This window comes from Monodon monoceros, unplaced genomic scaffold (assembly GCF_005190385.1).
Source record: "Monodon monoceros isolate NGI ecotype Baffin Bay Population unplaced genomic scaffold, NGI_Narwhal_1 Super_Scaffold_20, whole genome shotgun sequence".
Taxonomy (NCBI): Eukaryota; Metazoa; Chordata; class Mammalia; order Artiodactyla; family Monodontidae; genus Monodon; species Monodon monoceros.
In genome coordinates, this window is record NW_021703777.1 from 132858149 (window position 1) to 132883313 (window position 25165).

Here is a 25165-nt window from a genome sequence, read left to right on the forward strand (position 1 = left end):
TAACAAGAATATGGGGTGGTGACAGGAAGAGCAGAATATAACCAGTGCTGAGATGGGTACCTAGGGGATCACTCTACGGTTCACTGTGTATATGTTTGAAATTTTCCACAATAAAAATGTCTCTCGGGCTTCCCTGGTGGCGCAGTGGTTGAGAGTCCGCCTGCCGATGCAGGGGACACGGGTTCGTGCCCTGGCCCGGGAAGATCCCACGTGCCGCGGAGTGGCTGGGCCCGTGAGCCATGGCCGCTGAGCCTGCGCGTCCGGAGCCTGTGCTCCGCAACGGGAGAGGCCACAACAGTGAGAGGCCCGCGTACCGCAAAAAAAAAAAAAAGGCTCTCAAGATTAAAAAACAAATAAGTTAGAAGTGGACACAGTGAGCAGCAGTCAGCAGTAGAGCCTAACTCTGAAGAGTCCGGCTGGCTCCAAAGGAGGCGTGGCAGGCGACGTCTGGGCCTCCGTCCCCGACTGTCTCAGAGGCAGGAGCTCCGCTGGTTCTGCACCGTCTAGGGAGGGAGCCGGCGGGTTCTCAGCCCCCGCACGCAGGGCACGCCCCCTCCCAGAGGCAAATGCACAGCTCGCTCAGCCTCGCTCTGTCTGGCCGGGGGACGGTTCCCCATCAGCACTCTAAAACCGAAGTCCTGCTGCTTGCGAATGGAGTGTAAAATCAGTGTCCAGCCCCTCCCTGGGCTGCCCCACGCCTTGCTGGGCGGCAGACGTGGTGGAGAAGAGGGAGCCTTCCTTCCACCCTTTCAGACCCTGGGCCGCCCCCCCAGCCACCTGGGCGCCAGGGGAGCAGCGCTTGCGGGCTCCACGGGTCTGCGCAGACCTCTTCTTGCCGCTGGACTCTCGTTTGCCTCCGCCTGCCTGCATCCCTCGAGGGGTGGCTTAACTTCATAGATGGCTTCCTCCTGGCCTTTCGAAGCTGTACTGTCAAGGCACCCAGACGTTCTTGGCACTGCAGACAGTGCGATCTTTGCAAACTGCAAAGCTGACCTCACCGCTCACATTTACCCCCTCTTCAGCCCCAGCCGTGCTGGTGGACCCTCCCCACGGTTGCTCCCGCCACCACCACAGGACCTTTGCACATGCTGTCCCTATGCTGGGCGCTCTTTCCACCCCTTCCCCAACTAATTCCCACCGGCCTTCAGGTCTCAGCCTCCTGGACCAGGACAACCCCCTTCCCCAAACCCCAGTACATGTTTTGGTGACATGTGTCACAGTTTCCGTATCTCTACTTTGTGTGACTATTTGATCCATGTCTCCCCCGCCTAAAACCACAGGCTTCACGAAGACTGGGACTGTGCCTGCCTCTGCTCCCCACGAGCCCCTCACACTCAGGTTGGGCGCTCCCAGAGGATGTGTGAACCGGGGCAGTGGGGAGGAGTGTAACCTCGCTGCAGACCTGTCACTCTGCTCCCTTGCACCACCTTATTTTAGTAAAGATTTTAAAACTCTGATTATGAAGATAAAATAAGGGACCTCCCTGGTGGTCCAGTGGCTAAGACTCCACGCTCCCAATGCAGGGGGCCCGGGTTCAATCCCTGGTCAGAGAGCTAGATCCCACGTGCCACAACTAAGACCCTGCATGCCGCAAGTTAAAAAAAAAATAAAATAAAAAGAAAGAAAGAAAAAATAAGATTGTAGAAATTTTGAAAGTTAACAAATTATAACATGTATGTGGTAAAACCCCACCACAGGCTAATTTCTATAGGCATGTTTCACAGTCAACACCATTCCATAGGTTTGATTTTACACCCAGTGCTTTCCGTGGAAGTTCACAAAACATTGTCTCACACCAGGAAGATGTTCTAAAACCTCTGACAGAGAAGCAGCCCCGCCTCCCTAGACTCTCCAGAGAGACCACTGGGGCTCGAGAACCAGTGTCATTTATGCAAAAGCAATGCTTTGCCAACCATCTCAGACGAACAGGCAGGCTTTGTGGGGAAGCAGGCGCCTTCGAGAAACTTCACTCTTTACTGCAGGGGCCACAGCCCAGAAGGGGTAGGATTAGATGTTCTAAGGCCGTGCCCGGCCATGGTGGGTCCCAGGCAGGAGAGGAGAAGGCTGGGTTCTCATCTTCACTCCTGTAACCCTCTCCTCCCTGGGCCTCAGTTTCTGCATCCGGAGAGCAAGAGGTTGGGCTGTGACGTCGGAGGGCGATAAAGAGAAATGAATAGCCTACAGACACTCTGCTCATCGTCACACAGCAGCCACTGTCTACCAAGCACCTGCCGCCCCGCCGGCTACACCACTCCACATTCACTGCTGCACTCGACTTCACACTGTCCCACGGGGGAGGAAACGCTTTTTAAGCTCTATTTCAGAGATGAGGAAGGTGCAGCTCACAGAGGCGGCTTGCACCGAATAAGCAGCAGAGAAGGACCGCATCGGGGCTGACTGTTACTCACAGAGGGTAGTCCATAGGGAAAGAAGACAAAGGGGACGTCTGAGTGGCTCCCACGCCAGTGGCTCTCTCTGGAAGGGAGGGTGGCAGGCACCGTGTATTTTCTTCTGCGGACCCATCTGCATTCACCAGATTTTCCACGGTGGCTATTACTCTCACATGGAGCTAAAGTAAAAGTTTGAAAAAAATAAAATATCGTTTTACACGTCTCCTCTACAAGCTGAGAAGAGATTGTTTCTGAATCATTTCTTGGTCCTAAGCTTTTACCACATGACCCGGCACGCACGAGATAATTTGGTAAATATTTTAGTAATGATAAAAGATGCTTTTTTTTTTTTTTAACCTGTAAAAAGTACCTAGGGTAAAAATCACACCACCAGCCATTTAACGAACAGGAACACAAACTACCTGGGCCCTCGCCCCTTCGAGGGCCACTCAGGGTCTCTGTGAAGATGCTTTATATCTTCTGCAAACGGAAGGCCAGCCTTTCCCTCTAATATCTTTTTTTTTTTTTTTTTTTGCTGCACTGCATGGCACGCAGGATCTTACTTCAACAACCAGGGATCGAACATGCGCCCCCTGCAGCGGAAGCTCAGAGTCTTAACCACTGGACCGCCAGGGAAGTCCCTTCCTCTAATATGGAAAACACATAAAAATGCAAGTGCTAATCCCTGTACATCTAAAATCATCCTTGTGAAATTCTAGCTTGTCTCACTCCACACACACGTTGGAGCTCTGTCTGTGCCACACACTCCGTGCCCTCCTGATGTGCCCATTTCACAGATGAGGAGACTGAAGTTCAGGCATGTTAAATATGCCACCCCATTGTCACACTGGGATGGGGTGCTGACCCCAGTGTCCTGGCTTGGGTCTCTTTCCTGACCCCACGTGGTCTCCCTGCATAGGCCTCTGGAGGGGCTCAGGGCGGCTTCTTGGGCCCCTCCTATGTCTCCAATGTAGACATCTGCCGGGAGCCTCGATGGGGCGCTGAGGGAGGCTCTGTGTCCCCCAGAATGTGGGCCCGGCTCAGGGCTCCCTGGCACACCCCCGCTCACCTCCTCTAGGTGGTGCTATGCCTGCCCCTTCCACGCAGAACCCCACCTGCCACTGCAGCCCTGCCTCTCCCCAGGGGTGCACCTCCCCACGGGCTCCCAAGAGCCCAGGGAGGTGGCGACAGTCATCCGCATTTTACAGATGAGGAAACCGAGGCTCAGAGAAGGGCAAAGTCAAGACAAGCCAGTGCCAGACAGGTGTCTCCAACCGCCACCATGTGCTGGGGGAGCAGAGGCGGGCAGAGCAGGGCGGCCCAGCCCTGCATGTCAAGGGCAGTGAGAGGGTGCGAGGCAGTGTGGACCCGAGTGTGCGGATCGCTCTTTCTGGAAGCTCGGCTGCGCAGGTTTGGCAAGAGGTAGTGGCAGCTGGGAGCAGGCCTCGGAAGAGGTTTGTCTCCTTCTGGGACAGGAGGCAGCTGAGCCTGGCATGGGCCCAGGGGAGGAGCTGGAGTTGGGGACAGGAAAATGGGGACTGGCCCTGCATGCGAAGAGGCCCCCGGGGAAGGCGCCCGGAGCCTGGTGGACCCTGGGGGAGTGACCAGCTTTTTCTTTCTTGCCCCTGAAGCCCAAACCCAGCTCTGCTCAGCGCCCCTGGGCAGCCCCAGGCCAATCTTTTCTGGACGTCCCACCCAGGGAGTGGTTGTGCTTGTTGGGTGAAGCCTGGATCTCCCTGGAGGGCTGGGCCCACTGGGATTGGGGATGCCTGGAGGGGGGACCCTGATGCCTGGAACAGCCATCCTCAAACCGTCCTGAGCACTTCCTGTGTGCCAGGGTTAGGCTCACAGCCTAACGGGGAGGCAGGTGGACAGACAATTCTAGAGGCCACTGACCAGGACCTGAGGCTATGTCAAGAGGGCCCAGAGAGGGATCTCCAGGAGAAAACCAGAGGCCAGGGTGCTCGGCCTGGTCCCCCTGCGGCTCCAGACAGCACACCTCACGTGTGGCTCTTGGCCGATCTCTTGGCCCATTTTAGAGTTTAGGGGCAGCCCCTCCCCCAAGCCCAGCCCCACCCCCGCAGGGCAGGAGGAGGGCGGGTGTTGACGACTGAGCACGTCCCAGGCCAGGCTGCGTGGGGTTGGGAGACCCCTAATCCGGCGGCTGCCACCCCCTCGGATAATCTGGTTCGCCTGCCACGTGCCCAGCACGGAGGGCCACGGGGATGAGCAAGGGGCTCCCGGGCCTCTCAGGAGGGCGTGGCCAGCTCTGCCAGGTGTGGGAGCTGGGGGTGGCACGTGGCCAAGGGGACCAGGGTTGGCTGGAGAAGGCAGGAGGGGGTCCAGGCAGAAGGAACGGGACAAGCAAAGGCGGGGTCTGTGCAGCCAGGATTGTGACGTGTCTGGAAAACACCAGTCTGGATGGGAAGGCGGCGGCGAGGCTGCAAGGTTAGGCTGGGGCCGGATCTGGGAGGGGGTCCTGGAGAGATCGGGGCTGGTGGCCTGGTGGCTGTAGGGGGGTGGGTGCAAATGAAGAGGCAGCAGTTTGGAGGTGGATCCGCCCCCCTCTGTCTACTTGTCACCCTGGCTGCTACGCTGCTCCTCTCGGGCCCACACACCCTCACCTTCACCTCTGCAGGCCTGTCCTTGGGAAGTCCCCCCGCCCAGATTCAAACAAGAACAAAAGCCTCGCAGCCAACTGTCTCCCAGCCATGAGCTCACCCTCCGTAGGAGGGAGTGGGCAGCCAGTGCTCAGAGAATCAGCGCGACCCGGCAGAAGCTGAAGGCTTTTCCTGGAGACTTCTGAGACCTTGAAGGGCAGAGGTGGACCTCGTTCAGGCGCGCACCGGGTATCAGCTGGGCATCAGAGCCTGGTGCAGAGAGGGTGCCTACAGTATCTGGGGGTTGGGGGTGGAGTGGCAGCGGGAGGGAAGGTCTCCTGATGGGTGACACTTGGTGGAGGGGGAGGAAGGTCAGCCAGCCTGAGGCTTGTGTGAGGCCCCTCAGGGCAGAGACCCAGGGGTGGGCAGGCTGAGGCCTGCTCCCTCCCCAAAGAGGAGGGGTGGCCGCTCTGGAGGGGGAATGGCAAGGAGCCGCCAGGGGCGTTTTTGTGAGAGCTAAGAACCTCCTCCACTCCAGGTGGAGGACGGAGGAAGGACAGCGGCTGGACTCGGTGCTGGGACATTTAGGAAGCCAACTTCTGTAGCCAGGAGGGAGCTGGGCCCAACTCGTGTGTGTGTGTGTGTGTGTGTGTGTGTGTCTCAGGAGCTGTTGGTTGGTGGGTGGATGAGTTAGGAGAAAATAGTGGCTGAGGTTTGGCAAGAAGAGGAACATGGAGTGCATCCAACAGGTTCCTCTAAGGTGGGCGATATCTAAGGTTGGCTTAGGATGGAGGAGCAAAGGGAGAGGTTGAAGTCGCTAGGTCAGGGCGGGTAGATGCGTCAGGAAGAAAGACAACACGTATTAAACCCCTCCCCCACCGGAGGTATGTGGGACACCCCTTCCTCTGAAAGAGGAAACCGAGGTTCAGAGAGGTTAAGTAACTTGCCCAAAGTCACACAGTAAACACCAGAGCTGGGATTCCATGTTCTCTACTATCATCAACTTCTCAGGGGCTGGAAAATATGGGGTCTCTTGTGGAGGGGCAGTGGGGAAGGAGGGGTGGGGAGAGTGTGGCATGGGCAGGGCCTCACCCCAGGTGTCCCGTCCGTCATCACCAAACAAGCACCACATCGTATGTTACCCGGAGCCAGACGGCCTGGCTGCCAATCCTGCTGGTGTCCTTCGCAGCTATGGGGCCGTGGGCATGTAACGTTCCCCCGCGTGAGCCTCAGTTCTTCTCGGCGACATGGGCGACTGCGAGGACGAAGAGGGTAGACACACACTGCGCAGGGCTCAGGCAGGCTACGCTCTTCCCCCTCCTCCGTGTGGGCCCTGGCTACCCGCTGGGGACCTGGTGACTGCAAAGAGACCAGACAAGGCGGTAAGGCATCTGGGAGGTGGCCCAGGGGCTGCTGGAGCCCTGCACAGCCTCGGGTGGGAGTTGGGTGAGAGTCGGGGATGCTATTCCGAGGGTCAGAGCACCTGGGGTACCATTCTGAGCCACACACCAGAGGGGACTAGGAAGTAGAGGAGAAGGGAATCCCAGGAGGTCCAGGCAGAGGGCAGAGCAGGTGCAAAGGGGAGGACTTTACAGAGTTCGAGGTGCTTCCGGGGAGCCTCACGCGTGGAAGGGGCGGGAGAGTTTCCCGCAGTGGATGATCGGGCGTGAGAAGCATCTGTATCCCCTGCCACCTCTGCCCTCTGCACCCATCTCACGTGGCTCCCACGGGAGACCTGATCCCGCAGCTTCTAAATCGGGTTTCGCTTTCTGAGGGTGGAGGCAGCAGAAGGCAACGGGGCGATGCCTTTAAAAAACAAGGCTATTTGGAAAATTCCACTGTGGTGTGCTGTAACGCAGAGCCCCATCCCCACGTGCTTTCTGTGGTTTCTTAGTACCTAGAGCCTTAAGGCCTCCAGCCCTGGGCTCCTCTTAAGCATCAGTGAGCCGCAAGCCACAGGGGGTCCCCTGCACCACACCCCCCCCCCCCCCACCCCACCTACCATCGCCAGGTTGTGCATTCCATACTTTGCAGGGTCTGTTGGTTTCATTATAACTTACTTCCTCCAAGCAATTACTTGGGATGCTCTGAGAATTAGTGACCTTTGATTTGGGCACCAGACCCCACTGGTTCAAGTGTCCCCAGTAAAATGGGGCAACAATACAGCATCATGGGGCTGCTAGGGCAGCTAGAGACGCTGTTACAGACGGTAGAACACACAGACCGTAGTCACAGGGCTCTGTGGTCAGCACTCCCATCACAGCAAGTGTGTTTGGCTGTGCATTCATTACCTAACCCCCTGGAGCACGCGTGTTCCCACTGACAAAATGGTGACAGGACTTGTCGTGCTTTGATGAGAAGGGACAGGGTGCAGAGCCCTCATCCGATGGCCTCAGGTTACTGTGCCTCTTGAATCTTGTCGGTTACCCATCAGTCAGTATCTTAACACATCTCATTATAAATAGAATAATATTTAAATATTATTATAAATAGAATAATATTATAATAGTAATACTATTATAATATTACTATTATAATATAGTAATAATAATATTATTACATTATAAATAGAATAATAATATTCCAGGGGAATTCCCTGACGGCCAGTGGCTAGGACTCTGCGCTTCCACTGCAGGGGGCATGGGTTCGACCCCTGGTCAGGGAACTAAGATCCCACAAGCCACGTGGCGTGGCCAAAAAAAAAAAAAATTATAAATAGAGCATTCGTTTGTTGCGGGAAATCTAAAAGTTTCAAAATACATAATCAGAAGGTAATCATGTGTGTTCTGATATCATTTGAGTGTTTCTGTTTGTTTCTGTGGATGACATTCCATATTCTATGATTGTTTTATTTAAAATTCAGTATCACTCTTACAACTTATGCATTTCCTCTTTGCTATAATAAACTACTTGAAGATTTTTTAATTTTATTTTTAAAAATTAATTAAATTTTGGCTGCATTGGGTCTTTGTTGCTGCGTGTGGGTTTTCTCTAGTTGCGGCGAGCAGGGGCTACTCTTCCTTGAGGTGCGCGGGCTTCTCATTGTGGTGGCTTCTCTTGTTGTGGAGCACCGGCTCTAGGCGCGTGGGTTTCAGTAATTGTGGCATGTGGGCTCAGTAGTTGTGGCTCGTGGGCTCTAGAGCACGGGCTCAGTAGTTGTGGCGCACGGGCTTAGCTGCTCCGCGGTATGTGGGATCTTCCCGGACCAGGGTTCAAACCCGTGTTCCCTGCATTGGCAGGCGGATTCTTAACCACTGAGCCACCAGGGAAGCCCTAAAGATTTTTTAAATGGCTGCATAGAAGTCCCTCCAGTTAGTTAAGCTTCCCCCATGACTGGACATCCACATCATATCCATTTCACTGTTGTAAGTAGCACTAGAGTGAGCATATTTTTACAACAGTTTTTGCCTGACTTTGGGGGTATTTTTTTTTTACAAGGACAGCTCCCTTCAAGTGCACTATTAGGTGAAAAGGATTCAGTGTGTTATAATTTTCTCTTTTGCTGGAGCCACGCCTTCTCCCTTTTATAAATGTGCTGTAATACTTCTAGGAGTTCCACCTCCCTGAATTCACTGATTTTCACCTCTGCAGGTAAGAAACAGGTAACTGCCCTTGTTAAAACTGAGTAGAATACGAGTTGATGGTCTGGTTGTGAGGGTCTGATGCTGCTTCTTTGCCGCAAACTGCAGAGGTTCGTGGTGACTACTCTGGTTGTTATGACACTTTTCCGTCTCCGTGTCTCTGGCCATCTTCTCTGGGCCTGAGGTTGCTGGAAGGCTTACCTCCAGCTACCTGGGCTACTCTTGACTTTGTTTTTTTCCCTCATCTTGATCAATTTTCAGAAGCAACAAGGCAAACCCAAGTTCCAGGCATTGTGTCCTAAAAATGAGAACTTCCAGCTCCACAGTGTATTCCTTTATTCCAAGGAATGAAGACAGAAAAGATGGGCTTTCCTGGATTTCTGAAAGCCCTTGGGCCAGCGGAAAGCTCTTTGGAAATAAATGATGGTTGCTCAATCTGCCTCTGCCTGGTGGGGACGGCCCGCTGACACTCACAAGTGAAGTGTGACCACTGCCGCCGGTACTTTCATTCCCACCCTGGGCCCCCGGTGGCCCTGAACAGAAGCTGGGGGCAAGGAGGGTGGGAGGGAGGATAGCGAGTGGGCGGGAGCTTTTGGACAGTGGGGGGCAAGCTGTGAGGGCCAAGCTGAGCGGCCTCACCTCCCCGCACCTGCTTCCCCACCTGTAAAGCAGGAGTCAACGTGCCAGTAGGTGTGGTGATGGGGCCAAACAGCCAGCACAGCACGGGAGTGCAGGTATGACAAAGGTTTATTCACGCATTCCCGGGGCTGGGGAAGAGTCGGGGGCAAAATATGCATTTGGGAGACTAGAACCCCACATCTCCCGAGAAGAGGTGCACAGGGCGTTTGGCGGGGCGGAGGCTGCTGGCCAGGGTCCTGTGCCCACCCCCTTCCCCACCTGACCTTGGGCCCCTCCCCACGTCTGTCTCTGGGCCTCACTTTCCCCACTGAATAATGAGAGGGGTGGGCTTGAGGACTCTAGAGGGTCCCGCCAGCTCCGACACCCTGCTGGTGACCCTTCTGGGGTCTGCCCCTGGTGAGTTCCTATTGTCCTGGTAAGGGGATGTGAGTGCATTTGCGAGGTGCCACGTCTGTCTGCCCCTCGAGACGGGGGCTCCGTGGGCGCAGGAACTGTGGGCTATCAGTCACTCTGCTGTTCCCGGAGCCCAGGGCGCCGGCACACAGTGGGCTCAGGGCTGCCTTCCGTGGGACTCAGTCACCCTGGGAAGGGCTTCCCACTCCTGCTTGGCGAGCTTGGGGAAGGCTCACAGGTCAGGCTTGAAGAAGTCCCTCCGCGGGGTCCCTGGAGAATCTTAGCATCTCTCCTCACCTTGGCGGGTTGACTTTCTCTACATTATATTGCTAGGAAGAGCTCCCTCAAATATGCCAGAAACTGACAAAACCAGACAGCTGGGTTTTTTCTTTTCTTTTTTGGTCGTGCCGTGTGGCTTGTGGGATCTCAGTTCCCTGACCAGGGATTGAACCCCGGGCCTTCAGCAGTGAAAGCGCGAAGTCCTAACCACTGGACCACCAGGGAATTCCCCAGACAGTTGTTTTACATTTAATCCTCACACAGTTTGGGAGGCGGAGATGCTCAGAGCCTTGTTGAGATGGGGAAAGTTGGGGAAGGGAAGGGAGGGAAGGTTTCAGGGCTGATCCAGGCCAGGCCACCACCCACCAGTCCTGTGCCTGGAACTGAGGTGAGGCAGCTGCAGGCCTGGTGCTTCTCTACATCAAGCGGCAGCTTTACAGCCCCCAAAGGAGCGACCAGGTGAGAATCAGTCTGGGAGCCTGGCGGTTAGGTCTGCACAGGGGAGCCGGGATGGCTTCCCCCAGGCAGGCAGCAGTGAGCCAGCAGAGGGGGACACGGCACCGACCACCCTGATACAGTTCTCATCTCCGTATCAGAGACGGGGGCTGGGAGGTGCTGAGGTTCTGAGAGGTGACGTGAGTGCCCACTGCCACGCAGCTAATCTTGTTCACTGTATTTTTAATTTTGTTAGGCTGAAGTTGCAATGAGGATTCATCTAGAACACTCCTGGGTGCTGATGACAAGGGGTAAGAAATAGGTCAAATCACACTGAGGGTGTTAAGTGACAGATGGGCTCCAGTGGGGAGCTCTGGGCTGCGGCAGGGGGAGGGGCGGGAGCCAGGGAGGCAGCAGGGTGGTGAGAGGGTGAGGAGAAGGCAGACAGAGGGCGCCAAATGCAAACCCACGGACCACAAACTTCCTCGGTTCTGGATGTAGAACAATGGTTCCTGTCATTGTGGGGTTTTAAAACCCTAAGACTGACAATGAGGGCTCCAAGGGATTTGGGGAGTCGCAAAGAACACTGTAAAGGCAGATTTATTAACCTGATGTATTAAATTGCTAATTAAGTCAGGCCTGAAGCAAGTCTGTACTTTCCTGTTTCCTTAAAATAGGCTCAGGGGGGCACACTGGGGGGGCGGGGCTTGAAAGAGACCTGCTATTAGTTTTCCTTAAGACATCCAGAAATGTAAGCATTTATAAAGCCTCCATTATGCTCTAAGCATAACAGAAGCACTGTGAAGGGTGTTAGTGTATTCTATTAACACATTTCCTTTGTAAAGTTCTCACCCCTCCTGCTATCATAAAAGGCGCTAAGAGTTATTAGAGCCATGACCCAGGCAGGAGAAACAAGTCAGGGGCCCTTCGGCCCAACGCTAATGACCACAGCCCAAATTAATCTTCCAGTGCATGCTTCCAGACGCTGTGATGGAGAGATCACCCTTCCTGTCCCCGACGGCCCTGCTAGATGTAGCTGGCTGTCTCTCTGAGGTTTCCTCTGTGGTAGTTCTGGCCGTGACAGCCCTCAGGGGTCCTGGTTGGCAGGAGCCAATCCTAGCTTGGAACCCAGGCCTTCCAGCTCCCAACCACTGGAGTCTTTCCTCTTGCCTTGATGTCCTCAGAACATAATCTTTCAGGCTCAGGGAACATACCAATAAACAAGATAAGCCCGGTTTGGCTCAGGGAGGGGGATGAGGTAGGGGTCAACAACGAGCGAACAAGACCTTTCTTATTCAGGGCCTTCCACGATCCTGGAAGGCGGTCTGGGGCGGGGCATCTGGTTTCTGACCCCTCTCAGCTACTGACCAGCCCTGAACCTTGGGTAAGTGACTTCATCTCCCACTCTGTACGACGGTTTTGATCACAGACCTTGTCTCTGGAGTTTCTGCAATATTGACGGGAAGTAATGCACATGAACGCTAGGCCAGCGGCTCCTAAACTTGTCTGCACGTTACACAGCTTCCAAAACTGTACCTTACCTCCAGAGACTGATTCAGTTGGCCTGGGGCGTGGCCTGGGCTTTGAAATTTTCAAAGATCCCCAGGAGATGCTGAAGTGCAGACAAGTTTGGGGAGGCACGGCGCTATGCATTGCGTAACAGCTCGATAAAAGACAACTAACAGAAAAGCCCGTTTTACAGATTAAGAGACTAAGGCCCGGCAGGGAAAACCTCAAAGCGACCTTCCCGAGGCTGTACGTCCCGGGCCCGAGCTCGGATCTTGCCCACCTGGTCTCTCGCAGGCGGCCAGGTGGGGTCCGGGCTCTTCCTCCCCTGCGCACCTGCTCGGGGGCAGGGGCGCCCATCGATGCGCTCCGCTGCTCGGCTCCCCACGCCTGGTCGCTGCCCGCTCGTGCCCCTTCCCCCTCCCGGGCGCTTCCCACTTCCAAGATGGCCGCGGGTGGAGCCGACCAGGTAAGGAAGCCCCTGATGGGTGTTCACGGGGGGTCTGCGGGCATGAAAATCCCCTCAGGCCTCCCCACAGGCTCCTCTTGCCCTTCGGGAGAGAAAAGGTCCGGCAACGCCGCTCTGAAGCCCGTGGCGGGCGGGCGAGCGGGCCGGAGGAGGGGCAGCTGGACGAGCGTCGAGCTTGAGGAGCGGCGGCAGCCCGGCTGGGCGCGGCAGCCCGGGCGGAAGAGCAGCCTGCGCAGGCAGGGGGCGGGGCGAGGGCGCGCGGGGCGGGGCGGGGCGAGGGCGCGCGCCGCTGTTGGCTGCGGGCAGCTCGCGGGCACCTGCCGGCCCGGCCCGCCGCCTGCAGCGCCGGGTGTCCTCGCCGCGCAAGTTGCGGGTCCCGCAGGGCCTGGGCTGCGGGCCCGCTGGCCCCGGGGATGGCGTCGGAGCCGCGCTAACTCCGGTACTGAGGGCCTCCGGCGAGGGCCGGGCCGCGAGGGAGGGAGGGCGCCGGGGCGCGCGGGGCCGCTGCCACCTGCTGCAGCGTCGGCCGGAGCGTGGAGGCGGCCTGAGGCGGGGCGGAGCTGGCCGCGCGGGTTCGGGTCCTGCCTGCGCGCCCCCTCGACGCGCGGCCGCCGCTTCCTCCCGCGCAGGGGGAGCGCGTGGGGCACGGGGAGCATCGCGGGGCCCGGGGGCGCTCGGCTCGCCCGCTCCTTGGTGAGACGCGCGCCCCGACCCGCTCCTTTCCCGGAACTTGACGAAAAGTTTTCTCCCTCAGACGCGCGGGGCTCCCGGGCCGGGAGAGGAGCCGGCTCGGCGCTCCCCGACCCATAAGAGCCCCCACGGCGTCGGGGCCACAGAACACCGGGATCCCGCCACTTCGGAGCCCCCCAGCCGCCGGGACCCCCTCCACCTCAGGGCCCCCGATCCCTGCGACCCCCGGCACTTTGCAGTCCCCGACTCGCCAGAGCCCCTCTCCCCACACCTCGGAGCCTCCGACCGCCCGGAACCCCCTCCACCTCTGGGTCCACCTGGCAGCTCCCGACCCCCTTGCTTCTCAGATCCCTGTTCTGGGGCCGCAGACGCCCCCTTCTCTTGGGACCGCCTACTCCCCAGGCCGGGGACTCCCTTTTGCTTCAGGGGCCCCCTTACCTGGACTACAGCCCCCTCAGCCTCGTGGACCCGCGCCTCGGGATGCATCCCAGCGGGAGGCTGAGGGGCAGGAGTTGTATGGGGAGAGAGAGCTGCCCCGAGGAAGGAGGGGGGGCGGCGGCTCAGAGCTGGGGGGCTGCGGCCGCCGGGAAGGCTCCTCCTCACGAGGCCACAGCGCCGGCCGGCGGACCCCAGACCCCGCGCCTGCGCAGCGGGCCACAGGCAGCCGCGTGCGTTTCAAAGTTGCACAGGCGCCATCTGCTCCAACTTGGATGTGGAAGTGGAAGCTTGGCTTTGGGAAGTTCTGTGGGCAGGAGGCTCCTGGGCACGGACTCACGCCCTTCGTTTACGGGAGAGGGCGGTGTCTTAGGGCCCGTGTCTGCAGGCTGTTGGCACCTCGCCGTTGTCTTGGCTACCTTTGTAGAGGATGGGTGGCTGCTGGGCACTGTTAGGAGCTGTGCATGGACCAGACCAGACCTTACAGCAGTCCCTTCCTCTTGCCCGGTTTATCTGGCCAGTACCAACCTGTGTGTCAGGTTTGGATAGGGCTTCTTCCCAACTGCTTAGCCCGTGTCCCACCTGGGTTGCTCTGCCCTCCCACCCCCCAACCAAGGCTGTCTTACTACCGTCTTGGTGGTGGTATGTTTGACGCCTTGAGACTGTGGGCTCCACCTGATTAACAGCCCTTGTGAGAAGCTGGCATGTTCTTGGGGCTCAGGGTTATTGAGTGAATGCACCCTTTGGGCCGCTTCGAGGGTGGTCAGGTAACCGGTTCAGGGTCACCCAGCTGGAGAGGGGCAGGGATGACATTCACACTGAGGCAGGTCACGGGGCCAGGCTCCGCTCATCTCAGTGTCCTTCACGGCCCCAGCAGGTCCTGGCAGGTCCCTGCTTAGCACTTTGCGTGGCGCCGAGGTGGGCTTGCTCCATGCTCGCGAGACTGAGTGTTTACAGTCTGCCCCCAGCCCACCCTCTCATGCTCCGAATCAGGGCTGCCTCACCTGGCCTCCGCGGGTCCCTGCAGTTCCCCTCAGGCACCTCTCTCTACTTCTCCACCCCTGCACCCCTCCGCCCTTCCACTTCTCCATCTCTCCCTCCCACTGCCCTACTTCCCTCTGTCCAGCGGGTGAATTCCTGCCCGTCATACCTCCACTTCCCCTTGCTTGTGCTCTGCTGAAGGCCTCTCAACAGAGAGGACACAGCTCATCAGAGCAACATGCTTAGGAATCTGTCTTCCCTGTTGGTCAGAGCTTCTGACTGTCACGTCCTCACCCTCAGCACAGAGGATGCCTGCCCAGCATGGCGTGGGTGCTCGCGGAGCTTTGAGACCTTGGAGAAGATTTGTCATCACACCGGACATTTATACCTAATATGTAAGAGAGGATTTTAGGAAAATGGGTACGTGTTGTCAATGTTTGCTGTAGGGAGGGTATAAAGTTTCTAGGGTCTGGGTTTAGAATTCTAGATTGTCAAGTTGCAAGGACCTCGGGTAGCTTGGCTGGGCTAGTCACCTCATTTAACAGATGGGGAAGCTGAGGCCCAGCGCTCGGTCAGTGCCGCAGCGGAGGTGCGAGGAGAGATGCTGGTGACAGGGCGAAGCCGTACAGTGAGGCTGTGCAGACTGGCTGTGTCTGGGCTTGCTTATGCAAATGAGTTGCTAAAATAGGGGGCCTGAGCTGGCTGGCCGTGTCAGGTGCCCGGGGAAGAGTGATGCCAGCTAGCATCTTCCAAGGCACGATTCTAAAGGCTTTATGTAGGTTTCTTCCCCGATCTTGTCAACTGCCTAATGAAATAGGGTCTATTATTGTCCCCCTCTTACTACGTGGAAATTGAGGCACAGAGAAGTTAAACTAGTCCAAGGTCCAACAACTGCTAGGCGGAGGAGCCAGGATTTGAACTTACGTTGTCTACCTCCAGAACCTGCATTATTTTTTCCCCATGTGTATTTTAGTTTTAAAACTTTTCTATTGAAGTCTAACATACATACAGAGAAGTCTAAATATTGTTGTATTTAACTTATCGATGATCACAAAGTTTAGGGTCTGTACTCTTTAAGCACTCCAGCAAGCCATGTTTGGCCTTTGATGTCAGACCCGGTTTGAATCCTGTTTCTCTTGCTGTGTGACCTTGGGTGTGTCACTCAGCTTCTCTGAATCTCATAGTTTCTTGGGTGTACCTGGCAGGCTTGTGATGATTAGAGCATGTGATAGCTCCTGGTATGTTTGGTAAATATTCAGTAAGTTATTTGACTTATTAATAATTAAGATTATAAATTGTGCTGGCTTTGTTAAGTGGACTATCTTCCGAACCTGTGAGTTGCCTTCCGGTCACTTTACAGGTACTCATGATGATTCGTTCTGGTGAATATATGAAGCTGAAACGTTTGGGGGTAGAGGGGAAACCTCCCCTGTGCACTGAAAGTCCTTGATTTAAAATGTCCCGCCTGTGCCTTTTAAACATCACCAGCGTCGGGCGGTGTAAGTTAAATATCTGTCCCTTGGGGTTGGGAAGGAGCCTCTGGGGACCCTCAGCAGTTTAACGCCAGTTTCTGCCTGGTTTGCTGATGGACGGAAACTTATTGAACTTCATCGTGTTGAGTTCCAGGTGCCTCAAAGTTGCCGTGCACCCTCCAGAGGAATATATTGGGCTTCTAGGAAATTCTCTTTTAGGATTGTTTATATCCTAAAGAATAACTCTTTTAAAAAAGCAAACTACTTTTCTAGTTGACTTTCCTATTCTGTGGTTTTTTTTTTTTTTTTGGGCTGTGCCGCGTAGCATGCGGGGTCTTAGTTCCCTGACCAGGGATCAACCCCACCCCCTCCCCTGGCAGTGGAAGCGTGGAGTCTTAACCACTGGACCGCCAGGGAAGTCCCGACTTTCCCTTTCTATGTAATGCACATTAGTCCATTATTTTAGGCCGCTTGTGCAGCAGTGGAAAGAGTAAGCACCTTAGTGTAGGCTCCGGGTCAGCCCCCGCAGGACCACTTCAGTCTGCGATCCATCTGCGCCTCGGTCTTGTCTGTGAGATGGTGATGGCGGCGTCCTCAGCTCTGGGGGTTGCTGGGGAGGTTACGTAGATCACAGATGGTGGGTGTGGACACCGAACACAGTGCCCCACGTGCAGCGTGCACCGGTGAGCAGAGGCGCTGCTTGCGTTAATTGCTAATGCCGAGGCGCCTGAGATCCAGAACGTCCTGTGCCTTTCTTTCCACTGCTCGAATTAAAAAGAGAAAGAGACTCACAGTGGTTGGTGCTTGTGAGCCCTCTACACAAATGTCTGATTCTCATGGGAGATGTCTCATAGGTCAGCGGGTTCTCCTTTTTGTTTGGTCTAGGCTTGAGGTGAAGGCCTGAGAGAGCCACTCCTGTGGTGAGTCTGGCGGTCCCACCAGCATCCTCACCAGGAAACGTGAAGGACCCCTGAGAGGCCTTCTGGAGGGTGACGCAGGTGTTGGAGAGAGAAGACTCAGGTGGGACCCTCCCTGCAAGACCTTGGGCAGGTTGCTGCCTCTGGCTCAGTCCAGCGTTGTTCCCATCTGTGAGATCCTCTTCTTTCATGGGAGGGATAAGGATTTGAGGAGGTGCTTGTTGTCTGCATTAGGGCTGTAAGTAGCAAAGCTTACCAAGGGGCTTTGGGGTCACAGACTTGGGCTCAGGCCCCAGCTGCTGCCACGTGAAAGTGGAGACCTGGGCAAGCTGTGTGCTTCAGTTTCCTCCTCTGTGCAGTGGGGTAATACCTGGCGCAGAGGGCTGCTGAGGGCTCTGGCACAGAATGGCATGTTAAGAGCTTAGAACGGTGCCTGGTACTCATGAAATTGTAGTTTTATGGTGGTGCTCTGGTGTTGTCAGGACTTGCAGACCGAGTTCCTGCCCTCTGGAAACTTTGGATCTGTGACAGATGTGCCCTCAGGCCATGGCTGATAGAAAGGGGCCGTGTGCGCCGGACTCTTAAGCGGAAGGGTACGGCGAGCAGCGGCAGGCCTGGGTTGACAGGAGGCTTGGCAGCGAAGATGAGCGCACCCTCCGTGGAGGATCAGGGAGAGTGGCGTTGTCCCCGTGCTGATGGGGGTGCGAGGGGGCCGCTCTCCTCCGCCGTGTCCAGAGGGGAGAGCTGGGACGAGGGGGACTGTGTATAGCACGCGCCCCGTGGGCAGGAAGGAGCCACGGGAGAGGAGAGGAGTGCAGAGGATGTCTGCATGGACGGGCAGAGCTGTCCCTCCCTGAAGCCACCAGTGAGTGGAGTTTTCTTCCCCTGGGACCCTACCTAAATTATTTAGTTTTGGTTTCATAAACTGTTTCTTTCATTTATGAAGACTTGGTCAAGACTTAGTCCCATTACTTTTTAAGGAGGAGAAAATTAAATTGTTGCTTCAAGATGGACTTGTTTTCCAAAGCCTTATTCAGAGTCACTGGCAGAGCTGCTCTCCACTCTCTGACTCGTATTAAACTAAAGACGGGCCCCTGGGAGTGAAGGTTGTTTCAGTCTCTTGGGCACTTTTCCTCTTTGCTTCCTGCAGAACTCAGTTTTGTGGCAGGTAAGTAAAATTCAGGTGGCCTTGCTGCCTGGAATAAAAAGTCTTCGTCTTACCTGTGCGTTATGTCTTGTGTGTTTCTCTCCTGCGGACGGTGACGGCTGCTCATCATCAGACTTGGACCTGGTGCCGGGCTGTGCCTGGGTGACTCTGAGAGCCCAGGTCGCATGCTGTGGCGGCCACTGCGCAGGGGGTCGTGTGAGACTTGGGGAAACAACTGCAAAGGGAAATTTCGTTTCACTTTCCTGAGCCGTCAAGTGTTGACAGTGTTGGTCGCCGTCTAGTCTAGCAGTGGATACGGCGCACAGGGCGGTCACCGCTCACTTGCTGGGTCTGCCGTCTGCACGCACGGCTGGGAGCGCGATGGATTTTCTTCCTCTTCTGTGACCTCCCCTGCTCACCTTGTTCTTGAAACACAACCCAGCTCTCAACAGATGTTTCTTGGATGGATTGCCCCTGAAACCTGCCCACAACTAGAATGTAGTTGTTAGTAATAATTAATTCAGCAAATAGAATTTTTTTTTTTTTTGGCTGCACTGCACGGCATGTGGGATCTTAGTTCCCCCACCAGGAATCGAACTTATGCCCCCTGCAGTGGAAGCGCGGAGTCTTGACCACTGGACCGCCAGGGGAGTCCCGCAAATAGATTTTTTAATCCTTAACCATGCTAGGCATTTGACCAGGCAGTGGTATCCAGAAACTGTTAGCATGTGCCCGCCTGATGCTTAGTCAGGAGCCAGGGGAGAGAGATACGGAAACTGCTGTAGGTGGGGTGTGGCCGCAAGGAGCTCAGGAGGAAGGAGGGCCTGCAGCCTCCTGGGGGAGTTGAGAAATGCTTCTCAGAGGAGGTGCTGTGTCTCCTTGTGGCACACGCTTCCAGATCCCCAGGGGCGCTGATGGCAGAGCTGGGGAGAGTACCTGCGGCAGTGGTGCAGGACGGCCGGGTGCTGAGAGAGGTGAGGGTGGCGGCTTGAGGCTGGTGTGGCTGGCAGGGACGGATCCAGAGGGCCCTGGGCCGGCTTGGGGAATTTAGGCTTACTCTGTCTTTAGAGAACGTGTGATTTGGAGGCAGGCCATCCGCAGCTGGTCTCCTGGCTGGCTTCCAGAGTCCACCCTGCAGCCTCTCTTGGAAGCACCCCCTTTGTGCAGCCTCCCCCTGCAGGGCCCCGTCGGAAGGCAGGTGCTCTGGCGTGTGGCTTCTGGTTTTATGGCACTGGTAGCACCAGGTGAAAGGGCTTGAGGACGGTTGGCCTTGGCCCTTGCGGAGTTTGGTCTTAGAATATGTTGCAAGGGGAAGTACTTTTTCCTTTTTAGGTTTATTTCTCCGAAGGCTGTTCTCTGAGGCTGTTCCTCAAGTTTAAGGAACTTAAGCTGGGCTTGGAACCATTGGAGGCCCCAAAGGTCCCTCAGCTTCTCCCTAGAACAGGCCCTCGGGCTTCTCTCTGTGGCCCCAAGGCAGAGGAGAGAAGACGGAGGACAAGGCCACCACCAAGCGGCTTCGGACTCTGTCCGACCTTGTTTCTTTCTTCCCTGTGCTTCCATCTTGGCGACTCAGAGGAGAAGGGGTCCTTGGGTTCACATCACACACTTGTTCCATGTTGCTGCCTATTCTAGTGTCAAAATTTCAGTTTAAATTCATGGGGTTTTTTTTTTCAGGTACTTAGGCTCTTTATGTGGCTGAAGTGGAGGAAATTCACATTTATTGGGCACCTACTGTGTGTCAGGTGCAGGTATGCCGGTGCTTCATCAAACCTCATTTCATTTATCCTTAGCCAGCCTGTGAGGTGTATGGTATCGCCCCCTTTTACTCCTGGGGAGGAGGGAAGTTGAGGTTCAGAAAGGTTGAGCATCTCGCCAGCTAGTAAGTGGCAGGGCCAGAATTTCAGCTGGGGCTGTCAGAGGGTCTCAGCTCTGCTTACTGTGAGTTTTTCCTCTTGTGTTTATGGCTTTTTGCCAGTTTGACCTGTTGGTGTGTTGATGGTATTTGGATAATTCTCATTACCTTTGACATTGCCAAAGATTAGCTCTTAACTATGTGCTAAAAATGTTTCTTACTGGATTTTCCTCTTAATTAAAAAAAAAAAAGTAGAACTTTCAAATTGGTATACAGACTTATCTTCCTGTGTCTTCCCGTCGTGAATCCTGTTGTTTCACGTCATAGTTTGGTTCGGGAGTTTTCCCAGCGCAGGGTTCCAGAGACAGTTTGCTGTGGCCTTGCCTGGGAGGAACTCCTGGCTGGGGACTCAGGGTAGGGGCCGCAGCCCAGGAAATTCAGGGCAGTGTGAACTGCAAAACAGTTAAGACAGGTTCCCATGTGGTGAGGTGAATGCCCAGATCCTTTCCGAGGATGAACTGAGTTTTTGCTCTGTAGGTTAGGGAAGCACTTTATTTTGTGCAATACCTTTATAATCTCATTTTTGTATTAAGCTGTAATTTTGCTTGTAGTTTTGTTTTGGTGTAGTTCTACCTTCCAAGAAAAATTGATAACCAATTAGTACGACACCATGATTAAATAATCCTTCCTTACTCACTGGGTCATATTTCAAGTTTTTATACATAGTTCAGTCTATTTCTTTCTTTCTTTTTTTTTTTTGCGGTACGCGGGCCTCTCTCTGTTGTGGCCTCTCCCGTTGCGGAGCACAGGCTCCGGACACGCAGGCTCAGCGGCCATGGTTCACGGGCCCAGCCGCTCCGCGGCATGTGGGATCTTCCCGGACCGGGGCACGAACCCGTGTCCCCTGCATGGGCAGGCGGACTCTCAACCACTGCGCCACCAGGGAAGCCCAGTTCAGTCTATTTCTGAATTCCGCAATTGAATTCATTCCTTCTTATTTCTGTTTTTGCTCCAGTGCTGTACTGTGTGACTGGTTCCTTTCATGTCTGGGAGGGAGGGAGGGAGGGAGATTACCCCTCCCCCGTTTTCTGCTTTTAATGAATTTGCTTTGGCCGTGTTGACAGTGAGAGGCAGACCAGGCTTCCTGAAGGGGAGTGGGAAGCTCATTGCAAAAGCTAAAATGACGCCCGAAAGGGGGTGCTTATCGGTGTTGTTGCCAGGCTTCAGGCCTTCAGCTGTTTGCTGTTGTATGATGGCAGCTGCTAACAGCGCCTGCGGTGGGGGCGCATCTGCTGAATGCCTTTCTCATGGCGCTTTATTTCATTCTCCCAAGGCAGTCTAGTGGAGTTGGGATTAGAACCCAGGAAGGACTGAGCCCAAAGTTCCCTTGTGTATGTGGCTTCTGTTCGATGGATCAAATTTAAAGGCACCACCAGGTTTCTTTAGTTTTTGATGTTTTAAAAGGACAGGAGAAGGTAATGTAACAAACCCCAGGGTTCTCAGAGCACAGGGGACTGTGCTGTCCAGGCTGATGCGCCTCCTACCCCAGTCTTAGGCCAGAGAGCCATAGGCAGGGCCTGTGTGTTTACTGCAGGTTCATGGCCTTTATTTTTTCCTTTATTGAACATCCGTCTTCCCTGAGCCAGCCTTCTGACCTGGGTTTTTATAACCCCAAACTACACCATTCATCCACTACTGTGGCTTATTTTGGGGTCAGTCCTATAGATCCCAGCTCCGTGGCTAAATAACAATGTGATCCTGGACCCATTTCTTTCTTTTTTTTTTTTTGGTTGCCTTGGGTCTTTGTTGCTGCGCACGGGCATTCTCTAGTTGCGGCGAGCGGGGGCTACTCTTTGTTGTGGTGCACGGGCTTCTCATTGCGGTGGCTTCTCTTGTTGCAGAGCACGGGCTCTAGGGCGCAGGCTCAGTAGTTGTGGCGCACGGGCTTAGTTGCTCCGCGGCATGTGGGATCTTCCCGGACCAGGGCTCGAACCCGTGTCCCTTGCATTGGCAGGCAGATTCTTAACCACTGTGCCACCAGGGAAGTCCCATGGACCCGTTTCTTGACCTGAGCCTCAGTTTCTTCCATGGTAAAGGGGATAATATGCCCCGCCTTGTAGACCTGAGTAAGGTGACTAAAACATTGTGGAGACCCATGGCTAACTTGAATGTGTTTGGGGTAATCTCACTGCACATGGCATACACAGTTCATCTTCTTTTCTGTCATGATGAAGGCGTCTCGATTTCTGTGCTGTCTCAGAACAAGTTGAACCTTGACTTATGTATGGGTTATGAATTCACATACTTTTGACAGAGGTATCCTGTTTATCATCTAAAAAAACATGGAAAACAAAACCCCTTCTCTCTGCCCGGCACAGCCCTCACACTCCCAGTGCTGTCCTGAGGATCACAGATGTGACTGGGGGCAGTGATGGGGATGATAAAGATGGTAATTTTATATATTTTTACCCTCGGTGTATCCTTTGTTTGAATTATCTCCCTGTTGTTTTATATCATGATAATATACGTTAAAACTCTAGCTTCTGGCCCTGAATTAAAACTTGTGTATGTAGGGCTTGTTTCAAGGATTCCTCTTTTAAAAGGGGTGTCAGAACATTTGAACGTGCGTCAGAGGAATTGCATCTTTGGCTTTTATATTCACTGTCCTGATTTCCGTTCTGGTGTTTTTTCTAGTTTTTCCGTGGACCAAGATGACTGATGGAAACCTTGCCACCACTACAAATGGCGTAGCCTTGGTGGGCATTCTGGACGGTCGACCAGGAAACTGCGTTCAGAACCTGCAACCCCTGAATCTCAAGGCACCCAGATCCCTCTCGTTGCCTGAGTACGAGCCCAAGCTGAAACTTGGTGCGTTAGAAGATCGGCACAGCCTTCAATCGGTGGACTCAGGCATCCCTACCCTAGAGATCGGCAACCCGGAACCTGTCCCCTGCAGCGTGGTCCACGTGAAGAGGAAACAGTCCGAGTCGGAGATCATCCCTGAGCGAGCCTGCCAGAGCGCGTGCCCACTGCCTTCCTATGCGCCACCAGCTCCCACCAGTGCCGAGCGGGAACAGAGTGTGCGGAAGTCCTCCACGTTTCCCAGGACAGGCTATGACTCAGTGAAGCTCTACAGCCCCACCTCCAAAACCCTGAACCGCAGCGACAATGTCTCAGTCTGCAGCGTGTCCAGTCTCGGCACAGAGCTGTCAACCACGCTGTCCGTCAGCAATGAGGACATCTTGGACCTCGTGGTCACGAGCAGCTCCAGTGCCATCGTGACCCTGGAGAATGACGATGACCCACAGTTTACTGATGTCACCTTGAGCTCCATCAAGGAAACCCGTGACCTACGCCAGCAGGACTGTGTTGATGAAACTGAGGAGGGGAGGAAATTGAAAATATTGGGACCATTTAGTAACTTCTTTACAAGGTAATGCCGTCTTTATCTCTCTAGAAGAGCCAGGTTATTCAGTTCAGACCAGTTGCGTTGTTGTTCTTGTCTGCAGTGTGTCCTGTGTTTCCTGCCCACAGAGCAGACACTGTCATACAGATAATTATGCCGTTTCCAGTAGCCCAGAGTCCTGTGGACTTGTGCAGAGGACTGGTGATTCTGCTGTTCGATTCCTCACTGCTGGCTGTCACTTCTGTGTCCCTGTCACTCGCACAGTCTCTTGTCACTTCCTGGCCTCTGACCTGCTGTGGCTGAGGCCGACCTGTAAGTGGCCACTGTTACCAAATCAACAGCCTTTGTCAGCTTTATCCTCCGAAGGGCCCTTTATGCTGATAACTTGAGTTTCTTGGGCCAAGCAGAGGGTGCTGGCGAGGGTGATATCGGTCTTAGTAACTCCAGCCTCCGCTGGCACAACCCAGGGCTGGTGTTTCTGGGTGCCCCTGGACGCGTGCCCTGTGCTCCTGCCTGGCTGTGCTCTTTTGTTCGTGTTCTGGCCCTGGGCCTGCTTCTGAGATGTGTGCTGTCACTGCACTGCGGCCACACACGTTCCCACCTGTGTTAGGACCAGGCCATCCACCCCACTCCCCGTGGTGCCCTGTCCCCAGGCGCCGAACCGGGATGCTGGCATCCCTGTGTCTCACCTTAAGCCCCGTGCAGCCCTTCCTACAGCCTCTTTTTTGTGCCCTCGTGTTTCCGTTCAACAAGTGTTTTGTGTTTGCGTCCTGGGCTCTGCCCTTGACAGGCAATACGGGAGTAATTCGGTACTGACCTTGGGTGGGCTTGCAGGCTGGGGGTGGTGGAAGTGGACATATCAGTCAGTCACATAGGCAAACGTGAACTCCCAAACTGTGGAGTGCCGCAGGGAAGGGCCGAGGGCCCTGGAGACTGTGTGCAGAAGGGCCGTCTGCTCCCCAGCAGCTCTCTGGAGGGCCTGGGCCCAGGGCCTGGCAGGTAGGAACGCCGCCGTGGTCCACCTGGCTGCCCCTGTCTGTGCCTGTAGCGGAGCCCGTGTTGGACACTTGGCGGTACGGGTGTCCCTTCGAGGTGGTGGATGTGCTGGCTTGAATCAGCCGGGGCTTCTGCGGCTGTGGGCGCGCACGTCCACTTACGGCTGCCTTGGCTCACTCGTCGTCTGACGGTGGGGTCGTCTTGGATGAGCCGAGACCAGTCCTGAGTGAGAAGCTCTCTGATGGCGGCTGTGGTTTTTTGTTTTTTTTTTTTGCGGCTGTGGTTTTATGGGGCACCTCTTCTCTCTGATGCACCCGCAGACAGGTATTGTGCTACTCCCAGGAGAATTCCTGGCCCCAGAACTCAGTGACTTCACGGTTGCCTTCAGTGGGAGAAACCCAAGAACCGTGGGGGAGATCCACGATCCTCACTGAGGCCATAGCCCTAAAACAGTGCTGCTGCAGATCAGATCTGTGTGGCTGAACTGTTCCCTTCGCTCAGATCGGTGTCTTCAACTTTGCTTGTTGATGAATACCGCCTGGGTGCCTGTTAAATACGGCTCTTCAGGCTCCATCCCAGAACTCCAGGATCAGAATCTCAGGGGAAGGGCTTTGGAGACAGGTTTTTAGAATCATCTGAGGTTCTTGGCAAATTTGGGAAACCTTGCTCGAAAATGGGGGTGGCTGGGAAACAGCATAGAGGAAAGAACTTAGCTTTGGAATTCAACAGATCTGCACCCACATTCTAGCTGTGTGACCTTGAACAAGTTACTTCACCTCTCTGAGCTTTCTCATCTCTAAAGTAGCATTAGTAAATAGCCTAGCACACGATGCCTATTGTGTTGTTGATTTATTGATACTGTGTTTGTAGTCTTACCTGCATTGTTCCCATCGTCATTTGCTTTCTGTCTCAGCTTCATCATCTACAAAATGGGTATGATGAGGCCTACTCCTGCGGTGGTCAGGGAGACGAAGTGG

At 54.9% G+C, this 25165-nt stretch overlaps 1 protein-coding gene and 2 long non-coding RNA genes across 10 annotated transcripts in view; 2 read left to right on the top strand and 1 right to left on the bottom strand.

The window, feature by feature from the left end:
* Window positions 1-336: 336 nt before the first annotated feature.
* LOC114902509 lies at window positions 337-7475 on the bottom strand. Of its 2 annotated transcripts, none has more exons than XR_003795523.1 (3): window positions 6133-7475; window positions 5112-5199; window positions 337-2569 (listed from the first exon to the last, which is right to left on the bottom strand). It is a non-coding gene; the product is annotated as an uncharacterized LOC114902509 (long non-coding RNA). The 2 variants fall into 2 exon arrangements; XR_003795522.1 differs by having other exon boundaries at window positions 337-2141; window positions 2409-2569; window positions 5112-7475.
* An 811-nt stretch (window positions 7476-8286) lies between these two features.
* LOC114902510 lies at window positions 8287-10591 on the top strand. The gene is made up of 3 exons (XR_003795524.1): window positions 8287-9070; window positions 9244-9305; window positions 10574-10591. It is a non-coding gene; the product is annotated as an uncharacterized LOC114902510 (long non-coding RNA).
* A 962-nt stretch (window positions 10592-11553) lies between these two features.
* TBC1D14 (TBC1 domain family member 14) overlaps window positions 11554-25165 on the top strand; it is a 103070-nt gene continuing 89458 nt past the window's right edge. Inside the window, exons 1-2 of one of the 7 annotated variants that reach the window (XM_029234768.1) lie at window positions 11554-11701; window positions 22481-23219. In XM_029234768.1, the coding sequence (XP_029090601.1) occupies window positions 22498-23219 (722 nt within the window). In that variant the 5' untranslated portion in view covers window positions 11554-11701; window positions 22481-22497. Of the gene's footprint in view, window positions 11702-12047; window positions 12293-12613; window positions 12732-16796; window positions 16891-17856; window positions 17956-22480; window positions 23220-25165 lie in introns of those variants that run through there. The other 6 variants (XM_029234771.1, XM_029234766.1, XM_029234770.1 and 3 more) reach the window with 6 other exon arrangements.